At 43.7% G+C, this 14,158-nt stretch overlaps 1 protein-coding gene across 2 annotated transcripts in view; it reads right to left on the bottom strand.

Moving 5' to 3' along the window:
* The window catches only part of nptna (neuroplastin a), a 31,807-nt gene that overhangs the window by 10,437 nt on the left and 7,212 nt on the right, over window positions 1–14,158 (bottom strand). For both annotated transcript variants that reach the window (XM_076301310.1, XM_076301320.1), the window contains 4 exons: window positions 13,444–13,618; window positions 12,047–12,141; window positions 2,539–2,672; window positions 1,548–1,821 (listed from right to left, as the gene is read on the bottom strand). In XM_076301310.1, coding sequence (XP_076157425.1) covers window positions 1,548–1,821; window positions 2,539–2,672; window positions 12,047–12,141; window positions 13,444–13,618 — 678 coding nt within the window. The remainder of the gene's footprint in view (window positions 1–1,547; window positions 1,822–2,538; window positions 2,673–12,046; window positions 12,142–13,443; window positions 13,619–14,158) is intronic.

The following is a 14,158-nucleotide window of genomic DNA, read 5'->3' as shown; positions in this document are numbered from 1 at the left end:
TTTGGATTCGCTTGTACTGGCATATCAACTTCCTGTTTACATTAAAACATTGGCTAATATGGCTTTTTTCTATAGTCATTGTCTTCAGGACCTCGTCTCACAGTAATGTAGACCGACTTTGTGAAAATGTTGTGTGCCACTCCCTCCAGCAAACGGGAAAAAGGGATTAAAATGTTCTTAACCTTAATCAAGCAACTGATGTTACTGAACTAGTTTTAACTTTAGCTATGTTGTTCAACTAGCAAACGCCTACTATATCAAAACTGACAGGCCAGTAATCTGTCATTTTCCGTCATAGCCTACTGTGTACAGCGTAAACAGGAAGTTGATTGCCCAGTAGGAAGCGAATCCAAAATGGAGTCAGTCGTGCATAGAGCCTATTTAGTCTGATTACTGACTAGAGTCAGGTGACAAGAGGCCTTAGCCTCTAAAATGTAAATCAAATGTAAATCAGGTTTCTCGGCCAAGTTTTCTTGCAAGGAATTTGGTCTCTGCATTTATCCCATCCGTGAATTAGTGAACACACAGAGCACACAGTGAACACACAGTGAGATGAAGCACACACTAACCCGGAGCAGTGAGCTGCCTTGCTACAGCGGCACTCAGGGAGCAGTGAGGGGTTAGGTGCCTTGCTCAAGGCGCTTCAGCCGTTCCTACTGGTCGGGGATCAAACCGGCAACCCTCCGGTCACAAGCCCGAAGCCCTAACCAGTAGGCCACGGCTGCCCCATCCGCCCTGAGGGCATCTATGAGACTGTGGGCAGGTGAGTATGAATGTGTTGTGTATGTGTGTGTGTGTGAGTATGTAAAGGTAAACACTCCGTTCTCATTCTGAGAGGAACACTGTCATTTCTGCTGAAACATACTTGTTTGTTATTTAGACACACTCGTTGTGACACATTTTAAACATACTCGTGAATCGTTTGAGATTAAAACATACATGTCTGACTTTAAAGTAAATGTTCTTTATGCAAATGTTCCTTGTTCCTCCCACACACTGGTGTTCTGCTGTGTGATTCTGTTATTAATACACTGTTGTGTGATTTTTTTTAACACACAAGTGTGTGATTTTAAGCCTCTCTACTCTCTAGACCTTCTCACCACTAAGGTCCAAGCACACAAATGCTACATGCTACCGTTCTGACCAGCAGGGCGTCACTCGGAACATTAGCAACATGTTAAAACTACTCTCAACCCCTGAGATCATTAGCAACATGTTAAAACTACTCTCAACATCATTGGATCCTTAGCAACATGTTAAAACTACTCTCAACTCCATTGGATCATTAGCAACATGTTAAAACTACTCTCAACCCCCCTGCTCTGCTGCTAGCCCTAGAGAGAGGACACCATTGGAACAACCTCCTCCAGCTGGAGACAGTCTTCCCTTGGTTAAGCGTTAAGTCTTCAAACCTGATGTTCCCATAACACTACCGAGGCCCTAGAACATCATGGCAGCTAGGAAATATTCTGCTCCATACACCAACAACACTCCTCCTCCTCCTCCTCCTCCTCCTCCTGCTTGTGAGCCTGGGGATGGAGGCTTACCGTCTTGCACGTCGTCGGGCTTCTTGCGCTTCTCGTAGATGACAATGATGAGCACGAGCACGATGATCTCGGCCAGCACTCCCAGCAGTGGCCACAGGGGGGCTAGGTAGCTGCGCACGCGTAGCACTGACGTCATGGTGGTGGTGCCGATGGAGTTGGTGGCGTTACACTGGTACTCGCCAGGGTCCAAGCTGATGTCCAGATTCAGGATGCTCAACTCTGTGTAGTTGTCCTTATTGCTGATGAAGAATCGGCCAGAGGAGTTATCAATGTCCTGCAGCGGGGGAGGAAGAGGAGGAAGAGGAGGGGGAGGAGTAAGAGGAAGAAGAATAAGACAGAGAAAGAGGAGAAAGAGGAGGGAGAGAGAGAGAGAGAGAGAGAGCAAAGAGAGTGAGAGAGCAGAGAGAGAGAGCAGAGATAGGAAAGAGAGAGAGAGAGATGAGGAGAGAAAGAGAGAGAGAGAGAGAGAGCAAAGAGAGTGAGAGAGCAGAGAGAGAGAGCAGAGAGAGAGAGCAGAGATAGGAGAGAGAGAGAGAGAGAGCAAAGAGAGTGAGAGAGCAGAGAGAGAGAGCAGAGATAGGAAAGAGAGAGAGAGGGATGAGGAGAGAAAGAGAACGAGAGAGAGAGAGGAAAGAGAGTGAGCAGAGAGAGAGAGCAGAGATAGGAGAGAGAGAGAGAGAGGAAAGAGGTACAATGGGAGATTAGAATAATCAAAGAAGTGTGTGTCAGAGTGGGAGGAGCTGAAGATGTGTGTGAATCACATATTATGTACCACAACAGAGCAGCTATTTCCATACACTGTGTATTATTCAGGAGAGGACACACACACACACACACATGCAATAGCTATTTCTGTGCAGTGTGTATTATTCAGAAAGAATGAAAGGTTAGTATGTATTAGCAAACAATTCCCTTATTTAACCTGACAGAAACATACACATACACATACACATACACAGACACATACACAGACACACACACACACCCGTACCATTGGCAGGTCGTTGTCCAGCTTGCGCCAGGTCCATATGGGGTGAGGGTAGCCCACCGACTTGCAGTACAGTACAGCCTTCTGGCCCTCGTTCTTATTCTCACTGCGCTTGTGGCCGGTGATGTCCGGAGCAGCTGAGGGACACACACACACACACACATCAGTACACATATCAGTGCACACCTCTAACACAAACACACACACATCAACACACACATCAACACAAAACACACCAGCACACACCTCTAACACAAACACACACACACACATCAGCACATACCTCTAACACACACACATCAAACACACATCTAACACACCTCTAACACACACACACACACACACATCTAACACACACACACCAACACACACACATCAGCACACACCTCTAACACACACACACATCTAACACACACTTACATCAGGGGTGCGTTCAAATTCGCAAACATAGTTGAAAGTTTGCAAACACTCGCAAACAGTCTGAGAAGGTAGCTCTCCGCGAACATAGTGGGGCTTGACGTGAGCTGGACTAAGTGTTACCGTGACAATGGCATGTTTACACCAAATCGTTTACTGTTACAATGGCATGATTACATCGAGTCTTTTTTAAACTCGGTCAACACACACACACATCAACACACACCTCTAACATACACATCAACACACACCTCTAACACATCTAACACACACACATACACACATCAACACATCTAACACAAACACACATCAACACACACCTCTAACACATCTAACACACACACACACATCAACACACACCTCTAACACATCTAACACACACACACACACACACATCAACACACACCTCTAACACATCTAACACACACACACATCAATACACACCTCTAACACATTTAACACACACACACACACATCAACACACACCTCTAACACACATACACACACACATCATCAACACACACCTCTAACACATCCAACACACACACATAATCAACACACACCTTTAACACACACACACACATTAATACACACCACTAACACATCTAACACACACACATCTAACACACACACACACATCAACACACACCTTTAACACATCTAACACATACATACACATCAACACACACCTCTAACACACACACACACACACACATCAACACACACCTCTAACACATCTAACACACACACATCAATACACACCTCTAACACATCTAACACACACACACACACACATCAACACACACCTCTAACACATCTAACACACACACACACACAATACACACCTCTAACACATCTAACACACACACACACACATCAACACACACCTCTAACACACACACACCTCTAACACACATACACACATACATCATCAAAACATACCTCTAACACATCCAACACACACACATTATCAACACACACCTTTAACACACACACACACACATTAATACACACCACTAACACATCTAACACACACACATCAACTACTACATCAACTACATCAACACACCCCATAACCACACGCTGAACACACACTCATACATACGGTACAATAATATACATTTTACTCACAAAACGAGAGATAAATAGCTAATCGCAATACAAATAAATAATACAGATAAATGGCTAATCATAATACAAATAAATAATACAGATAAATAGCTACAGTAATCACAATACAAATATAAGCGTAAAAAAGGAATAAAATCAAAATCAGGTTTTGAATTCAGATATCCTTAGTGATCAATCAACAACACCAAGATACTTCAAATTATTTTTCTTAATTACAGTGTAAATTCAGCAGGCACACACTCTCCCATGCCAGGAGAGGCATGTTACACATGTGTGGCGTGTGTTTCCACTTGCTACTTTTGATTACATCAAAATAAAAAATTCATGGCTATTTTCATGGCTATTTTCAGATGGCATAGCCTAAGGGAGCAGAGAATCTGGAGCTTGTGAGCAACGAGGAATAATTTAGACCACCTCTGAGACCAATACTCTGAAACTGAGACATGAGCACGAGATTGCTTAGAGACCAGCTCCAAGATGGCCTCTAAAACTGAGATGACTGCCTGCTTTATGGTCCTCTCTTATACAGCTGAGATTTGTGAGTAACTACCATACTTTAGAAAAGTGTTGAGTTGGTGAATAACTTTACAGTACTGGTGTTTTAGTGCTGAGATTTAGTAACTTGTAGAGTAACTTTAAGGTGTTACTGTTAATGTGTTGAGTTGGTGAGTAGCTCTATGGTGTTTTTTTTTTATTGTGTTGAGTTGGTGAGTAACTATGGTGTTTCTGTTAATGTGTTGAGTCGTTAAGTAACTCTATGGTGTCTCTGTTAATATATTGAGGTGGTATCAGTAGCTATGAGGCTAATGAGACAGATGGAGCTCCACATGGCGACGAGACCATGAGAGCCACCAGTTCCCCCCATTATCCTATAATCATTCACAAAAGCAAACGATATCAACAGCCTGTCAGGCTGCCATATCTACACACATTAGAGTGATGGTTTAAAAACACAGGGAATCCCAACCCTGGCCACTGCACCTGCCTCAGCTCCATACAGGCACTGTGTTTCTGAGAACACAATGCATACAAGGATCAAGGGATAGAGGGGGACGTAGAAAAAGAGAAGGAGGGAGAGCAAAACAGAGGGAGGAGAGGAAATATAAACAGAGACAGAGAGAGAGAAGGGGGGCGGAGAGGGAGAAAAAAGAGAGGGAAGGAGAGAGATACAGAGAGAGAGGGAGAGAGAGAGAGAGAGACCTGCAGCTCTAGAGGAGCAGATGGAGCTCAGTCTGAAGAGGAGGGATTATGACTTCTGCACTGAATCTGCCCCCAGCTCTCTCTCTCTCTCTCTATCTCTCTCTCTCTCTCTCTCTCTCTCTCAGACACACACACACACACGCGTTCGCACATGTACACACAAACTCACACATGCACTCACACCATGCAGGCACACCACATGCATGCAAGCACACATAGACACAATAAAACACACACACACACACACACACACCTACACAGTGAAAGGGAAAGGATGAGAACACACACACACTAGTGCAGATGGAGTGAGAAGGGCTCTGGCTAGTTCATCCCCTTTGGAGCTGCAGGTTTGCTAAAGGAAATTCCAGCAGGCTAACTGGGGCCAAAGCTAACAAGCAAATGGGACCACAGCTGACTGCCTAATGGGGCCCACAGCTAACAAGCAAATGGGGCCACAGCTAACCAGCTAAAGGGGGCCACAGCTAATGGACTAAACAGGGGCCACAGCTAACAAGGTGAACGGGTGGCACAGGCTTAACAGGGCCACAGCTAACAAGCTGAACACAGCAACAGCTAACAGGCTAAATGGGGGCCACATAGCTAACAAGTTAAACGGGGGCTACAGCTAACAGACTAAAATGGGGGCCACATAGCTAACAAGTTAAACGGGGGCTACAGCTAACAGACTAAATGGGGGCCACATAGCTAACAAGTTAAACGAGGGCTACAGTTAACAGACTAAATGGGGGCCACATAGCTAACAAGTTAAACAGGGGCTACAGCTAACAGACTAAATGGGGGCCACATAGCTAACAAGTTAAACGGGGGCTACAGCTAACAGACTAAATGGGGGCCATATAGCTAACAAGTTAAACAGGGGGTTACAACTAACAGGCTGAATGGAGCAGCACAAGGGGACACCCCAACACTGGATTAATATGAATGTGGAGGAATTGCAAGCACTAAAACATGCCAAAACACCAACTACACAAATACAGAAACCAAAATATTTTTTACTAATGAAAACCACTGGCCAGAGAGATGTAGGAAATAAGACATGGCTGTGGAGTGCGCTACTACACAAAACAGAAGCTGACTGTGTACACTCAGGTGCTCTGTGTGAACGCAAACTGAACTGAAACTGAAATGCCAGAACTGAAATCAGTGGCCAGCAGGTAAACCGCATGACAGCAGTAAATGCATTTAACAATGCTGTCTCTGTAGTTTCCCTCTCAGCTAATGCAGCAGAGTGGACTTATCATGCATCTTATCTAAGCATGAGATGCGAGGACATTATTTCAGCTTGTAGGATTTAATCAAGACCAGAAAGGTAGCACAACATCTAAAAAATGCAAATGTGTGTAATTGCAGTGGTGGCAATGTCCTTAGGAGGGGGCATCCGTGGCCTACTGGTTAGGGATTTGGACTTGTGACCGAAGGGTGGCAGTAAAGTGATGCAGTGAACACATTTAAAACAAAATACATACATTTCACTGCAACTAAGAGGTCAAATGACAAGACAAAAACAAAAAATACCAACACCAACAAGCAATACCAATAAAATGTCCTTTCCTAGTCAGACTCTAAGTGAGTCACATTAAAAGTCAATCAGACTGCTCACCAGAGATTTCACAGGAACAGTCAGAGTGGTGGATGTTTTCTCCCTTGCTCAAACGTTCTAACGCATAATATGAATAATCTGAATAAAATTAACAATGAAGTGTGAAGTGAAGTGTGAATTTAACACACCTTGTGTAACTTTGGAACACTCAAGTGATTGAACTTGTCAATCACTACCCAGTGGGAGGGGTGTGTTTAGACAGAGACTTTCTAATGAGGAGACTCAAAAGAATCCTCCATAGAAATGTATATAGGGTTAGTTCGTAACACCAATATTGCAGTTGTCTAAACATATCCCGCCCCCTCCTGTAATGTAAGTAAGTAACCAACCACATTTTTGTTTTTTTAGACTTATTTTAGCGATTTGGGGTGAGATATTCAGTATTCAATTCAGATCTAAAATAGAGCTTTGCCTGATGTACTTTTTGGGCCCTATTTTAATGGTCTGAAACGGAAGTGTCTTCGCGCAAAACGCAAGTGACTTTGTGGGCGGATCTTGGGCGATGATGCTATTTTACCGGCGGGATATTGACTGTTGCGCCCGACGCAAATCTAAAATGGGGTGGTCTGAAGTAGCTACATTAATCATGGGTGTGGTTTGGGCGTAACGTGCAATAAACCAATCAGAGCGTCATCTCACATTCCCTTTAACAACAGGCACGCTTGTTCCATAGCTGATTGCTATTATGGTGGCGTATTTGCCAGGCGCAGCCAGGAGCGTTCACAGCGCCATAATCACTGTTCAGTTGGGAACAGTTAGCTATTGATTTTTCATCTTGACAAAATGTAATACAGAATTGTCACAAAGACATACTTTCCGATGTTTTGGGATCATTCTCACTGAATCACGAGGTTATGAATGCATGGTGATATATTTGCAATGTACAATGTAATCTAACATTACCTCTCTATAGACAATGCATATCTGTCAGTTAATCTCTTCTCTCCCGTGCCGCCGCTGGGGCATTTGGGTTAAATGGCATCGGCATGCAGTTCAACATCACGTCTCCTTAAGTCCTCTAACATTTCCTAATTTATGTCATCAACATATCAGTGATTCGTGAAAATGTGTACGCTAGATTTATGCCTATTTTTTCACATGGACACCACACTGATTTCCCTCGAGTGGTAATATTTTTCTTTGAAATTATGTATGGTTTACAGAAATGGGAACTACATTGTATAGATGAGAGGAGCTAAGTGTGCGTTGCGCAGCACAGGCGGCCAAGCAAGGGCTTCGTTTAAGTTGACCTAACTTTCAACTCTGCACAGTATCCCATTAACTGCGTGACAGTAGACTATTTACAATATTTTCTGTAAAGCAGAGTTTGTAAACACATTATCATCAACTTAATTCACGCACAACATTTATTTGAGCAGGAGAGAGAATAACAATGAATGGATGCAGCAACTACAGAAATTGTACAGAAATTGTAACCATACTTGCTGCTTTCTTGTACTATCTGTTGCTGGTTAACAGCACATGAAAAGCTGATTTAAGCTAATTCACTAACTCAAGACTTCAAGGCCATCATGGATATAAAACGTTTTTTGAAAATAACGAAAGGATGGAGGGAACATAGCAAAGCTTGGAGTTATTTCAGATGGGCTACAACAAGGTAGGCAAAATTATGGTGCTTAAAACCTTACACAACAGTAAACTGGAACAAAACTAAAAGTAACTTTAGCCTTTATAGGGCTGTAGCCTATAAAGTTGTCCAGATTAATAGGTCGTAATTAGGCGTTGTTGTAAAGATATTGCATGTAGATGTTGTACTTTATAGGCTACTAAATATTTAGGTCACCAATGCACGAACAAAACCGGGAAATGGACAAATATTATCAAGGCTTTGAATGTTTCCGTCTGTGCACGGGGGTGTCTGTAGATTGGTGTGCAACGCATTCATTCATGCAGGCATGTGGTCATGCATGCGCCCTTAAAATAGCATCTGCATTTTCGCCACAGACTTTAGACCAGGGAGTTCCTGGTCTGTGGCGGAATTGTTTTCTGAAACTGCAAAATATCAACAGTGAACGTTTGCGCCGGAACACGCCCCGTCTTTTCGCTGAACCGCCCCCGTGGGCGCAATCGAATCCCCTAATTTACAGGCATGTACCTGTGGAGGGAAAATTCCAATATGCGCTGACTGCAAAATAGGAAAGACAAACGCGCGAGTATACAAAGTCAATTGCGCCGGGACGGAAAATAGAGCCCTTTATGTCAATATGAACCTCCCTTATGTTTGCCTTCCCATTCATTTGAATAAAAAATAGCTGCCTGAAATAACTGCTCGAAGCGTGTGAGCCACCGAGTAGGGGGACTTCCCTATAAGGACTTTGGTCTAGCTTACAATCTTCAAATTAAATCACATTAAAATACCTGCAAAACAAAAACACAGGGTCCTGAGTTCAGACTGTGCTGCTGGAGCGTCCTGCACAGAGTCCTGAGTTCAGACTGTGCTGCTGGAGCGTCCTGCACAGAGCCCTGAGTTCAGACTGTGCTGCTGCAGCGTCCTGCTGCTGCAGGATTATAGCCTTCCAGTGGCTGTGCACACAGAGACATCCTTCCAGAACCCCCATGCAGTGTGGATCAGGACGGGGGTGATGGGGACTGGACAGGACAGGCAGACGGCTGTAAGAGGAAGCCTGAGTATAAATAACTAATGACGGATTTATGCAGAAAGTGAAGAGGGATTGTGATTTTTCGTAAGCCTCCCATACGGCTGATGTTCCGTAACCTTGGCTAAAACAGCTGTTACCTTTCCTGGACAAAGGGCTCGGAGTGCAGAGACACCACTTCCTATAGTGTCCCCACCACTGATGAGTCAAAAAATGCAGGGGAGATTTGACACTTCCACAGTGGTTCAAGTCCATAAGGCCTCCCTGTGCACAAGCCTTTAGTGATACAGGTGCAGGTGAGGCAGGTAAGTATAATCCAAAAAAACCAAAATCACTGCACACTGATCACTATTAAGGTCGTTTTTATTTATTCATTCATTCATTATTTTTCTTCCATTTATTGGTTATTGATTACAGCCATCTTGAATATCAGGAAGATGGCAGGAAGACGGCTGACTCTGCTCCCACTTACCGAAAATGCGCTCATAAAGGGTTATGTTACTAGCCTGGCCACACCCACCTAGATCTCTTTACAGGGAGATACTAGTCTGGAACAGTTCACTAGCGTTTCCATTGGTCAGATTACCTGTCCAATCAGCAACGAGAGGGGATGATGCTATAGTTTCGAAATTGAAAGTGGCTGTGGTAAATGGTAGTACCAACGCCTGCAAACATAAAAAATTGCAGTCGGAAGAATGTGTACATTTATTTACAGCAAAGGTAGGCTCACATACATTGTTTCCTGACTGCCGATTCTGTTTGTGGACAGTTTTAAAAAAAATAATTTTAGGCAAAGTAGGAAGTAACGTCAAAAATCCCTGATCAATGTGATTGGTTAGGATGGACCAATGATTTCAAAGTTAACGATATGTCTATGCCCGTCACTGTGTCAGTGTTGGACACGTTTTGCAATTGTGAGTGACTAGACTCTATTCACTTTGTGAATGAGTTTGGTTTACCAGGCTATTACGTTACCCCGTGGCCACTAAGTTCCTCCAAAGAACGCCGTATGACACTGCCGCCCTTACACACACTGCAGACTATTTTGATTTGTAGTCCCCCAATGGTGGAAAGACCTACCAAGTGCTACCAGAGAAGGGGCGTCCTCTTGAAGACCCAACTCTTCCGAGAGTACCTCCTCTGTCAACACTTCTTACAACCCAAAACAAACCTAACATGCACTTCCCATGCGGATTTCTTCTCTTCTCTTCTCTACCTCCTTCTTCTACCACTTTCTCCTTTGACAACTTCTGGCTTCTCATCTTCTGGTAATAGTATTGACCTTTTCTAGAGGGGCACTCAGGGAGAGCAGACCTCTATCAGGGACAGATGCTGTATCTCGCAGTAGTAGTGAAGAAAACTCCGTCCATTACGATGCTAGGGTTGGAGACACTTCATGTCCATACAATATAATGAAAACACTAAGCAACCTACTATCTTCAGCTTCCATGAGTCGTTTGAAAAGCAGAAGATGCTACACTTCCGCAAATACACACATACACACACACACAACCACACACACACACACACACACACACAATAAGACACTTCCCCCAGCTCAGCCTACCAGTGTGAACGGTCTATTTTTCTGCCTTGGGGATTTCACATACTCATTCCACACGAATAGTTTCTTTTTGTATTATTTCTTAATTATTTGTTTATCACCGGCCAAGGGGAAATTCTGTATCTTGCAGTGAATCTAAATTCTTCATGGTAGCCTATGAAATGTAATGGGTTCATCCAGTTGTGTAACCTGGTTTGCTGTAGTGGTTATATAGTGATATTGCTTAGATAGCCTGTAGTGCTCAGGGTGATGGGTGGAAGCGCATTGGACAAGAGTGTTTTCCATATCCAGCATTCAAATGACATCTTGTTTGTGAAAAATATCTCACATCAAAATTCTATCACAAATGTATGTTGATACATATCTTTGGCTATTTTAAGTGGTTATACGGAAATGTTTTTTTGTTTTTTTTTAAGTGGGTATACTGCACAGACCTGCTTATCACATAGATGATCCAAAATATATTTGTTCACTTTTGTTGCTCATTACTCATTTCTAATCTTGACCTTCAGTATTGATCTCTGCAGTACAAAAACCAGTCCAAATAAAGAGAAAAACATGAATAAATTGGTGTGTCCACATTTTTGACTGGTCATAATTGACCACAGAGTGCAGTACTGACCACAAAGTGCAGTACCGACTACAGAGAGCAAAACCGACTACAGAGTGCAGTACTGACTACAGAGAGAAGAGCTGACTACAGAGTGCAGTACCGACTACAGAGTGCAGTACTGACTACAGAGAGCAGAGCTGACTACAGAGTGCAGTACCGACTATAGACTGCAGTACTGACTACAGAGAGCAGAACTGACTACAAAGTGCAGTACCGACTATAGAGTGCAGAGCTGACTACAGAGTGCAGTACCGACTACAGAGTGCAGTACCGACTACAGAGAGCAGAACAGACTACAGAGTGCAGTACCGAATACAGAGTGCAGTACTGACTCAGAGCGCTCTTACCTTTGATCTCGATGGTGGCGTTTGCCGGGGGCGCCGAAGTGAAGGTGAACACACACATGTACTCCCCTGCGTCTTCAGCTCTGGGCTTTTTCAGGCTGCACACAAACACACACTCAGCATCCTACAAAACCGCACATCAGTATCATACACACACACACACACTCACACACACACACACACACACCACACACACACACACACACACATACACAAACACACACACACACAAAGTACACAAACAAACACACACACACATGCATACACACACTCTTCTCCATACACTCTTCTCCACACTCTTCAGTCTCTCCTTCACAACATCCTCTTTAACATTACAAATAACCACCCCCTCCAACTTAAATTTTCACTATATTTTCACATCGTCACAGTCATGTATAATAAAGACATCATTCATTGCTGTAAGACATAGTTTGTGACGGGTAGTTCTTTCGTTCTTTTTAGGTGTGTGTCGCTGCTGCTCCTGGTTAAGGCCACCTTCCTGACCAATCTCAATTAATCCATATGGGCCCGGGGTTTCAGGGAGTCTAGCTACTTCATCCTTGCCCAGGTTTAAGGGTTTAGGCTTGTCTGCCTGTCTGAGTAGCCTGTAGGATTCAGGGGGCCTATCCAGTCTACTTCAGTTAGACCTTGCATCACCTGGTTTAAGTGTCTAACTAGGCTGTTTGAGTTAGTGTGTAAGGTTTTATTTAAGTGTGTCTAGGCAGTCTACTTCAGTTAGCTTTTAACAGTCCCTAGTTCACGCATCTGTGGTTTATGGCCTTGTGGAGACTGATCAGATTAGCGTCAAACTGCAGGATTAGCAACACACTGGAGCCATGTGACTAGCAGATCCAGGTCCCGCCAACTGGAACTGAAACCCTACTGCATTATGGGAATGGATGCCCCAGTGCACCATGGGAAATGAAGGCCCCTAATTTTAATAACTAGTGAGATACAAAAAGACAGACATTTAGACCGTTAGTCATCTAGAATTAGCTAATAACAAATCTAATTTGAACACACACTAATAATACAGGCATAACAGAAAAGTTATATACTGGTAACCACCGAAGATAAAATTTGTGTTCTGCTTTTGAGGGCCCTTGTGATGGATGACATGCGATGAACTGTTGCACTGAGATGGGCATATTTAAAGGACTACTGTAGTTCCTGCACCCCGTGTGTGTGTGTGTGTCATACGTGAACTTTGGTGAGAAATTTGAGTGTATATGATATTCTTGAACTCAGTGTTTTTGATAAGAGATGTGGGTGTATGTCGTAGCTCAACTCAGCATTTTGATGAGATGCGTGTATGTGTCTGTGTGTGTGTACGTGTCATACTTGAACTCAGCGTTTTTGTAAGAGATGTGTGTGTGTGTGTGTGTGTCTGTGTGTCGTACTTGAACTCGGTGAGTTTGGTTTCCTGATGTGTGTCCTCTAGTTCCTCGCCATTCTTCATCCAGTAGCTGTCGCGGTGTGTGCTGTGTGTGGACGTCAGGTTGCACTGCAGGGTGATGGGCGGGCTGTGCGCCTCCTTCTGCAGGGTCAGGTGATCAGACGCCTCGATGGTGGGCTCTGGAAACAGAGAGGCTCGTATCAGACAGACAGATCTCCTCGTCCTCAGGCAGGGCCGCAGCCAGGAGCGAGGACTTCTTGGACAACTTCCTGTTTGTGTTTATGTTTATTTATGTTTACTCAGCAGGCATTTCCTCTCAGCTTCTTGGAGGTGATGTGGTCCTCCAAATGGTGACACAGCATTTATTTTATATTTTTAGCACCAACCAGTAGCCACGTAAAAAGGTCTCCTAAAATCAGACACACAAAAACGTACATTTCTACTGACCTGGGTCATCCCCACTATTCCATATGGCCCACAGGTTTTTAGCCTGGACAGCAAAATAATCTACAGGGCTGATCCTACTGTAGTGTAGTGTAGTGTTGTAGTGTAGTGTAGTGCTGTAGTGTAGTGTAGTGTAGTGCTGTAGTGTAGTGTAGTAATGTAGTGTAGTGTTGTAGTGTAGTGCTGTAGTGTAGTGTAGTGTAGTGTAGTGCTGTAGTGTAGTGTAGTGTAGTGTAGTGTAATGTAGTGTAGTGCTGTAGTGTAGTGTAGTGTTG

This window comes from Alosa pseudoharengus, unplaced genomic scaffold, assembly GCF_046254945.1.
Source record: "Alosa pseudoharengus isolate Yale_2024_CS ecotype anadromous, Long Island Sound unplaced genomic scaffold, YU_APseudo_1.1 YU_APseudo_1.1_scf_10, whole genome shotgun sequence".
NCBI classification, from domain to species: domain Eukaryota; kingdom Metazoa; phylum Chordata; class Actinopteri; order Clupeiformes; family Clupeidae; genus Alosa; species Alosa pseudoharengus.
The sequence above is the reverse complement of the archived record's forward strand: the minus strand, read 5'-3'. Positions and strand labels throughout refer to the sequence as shown.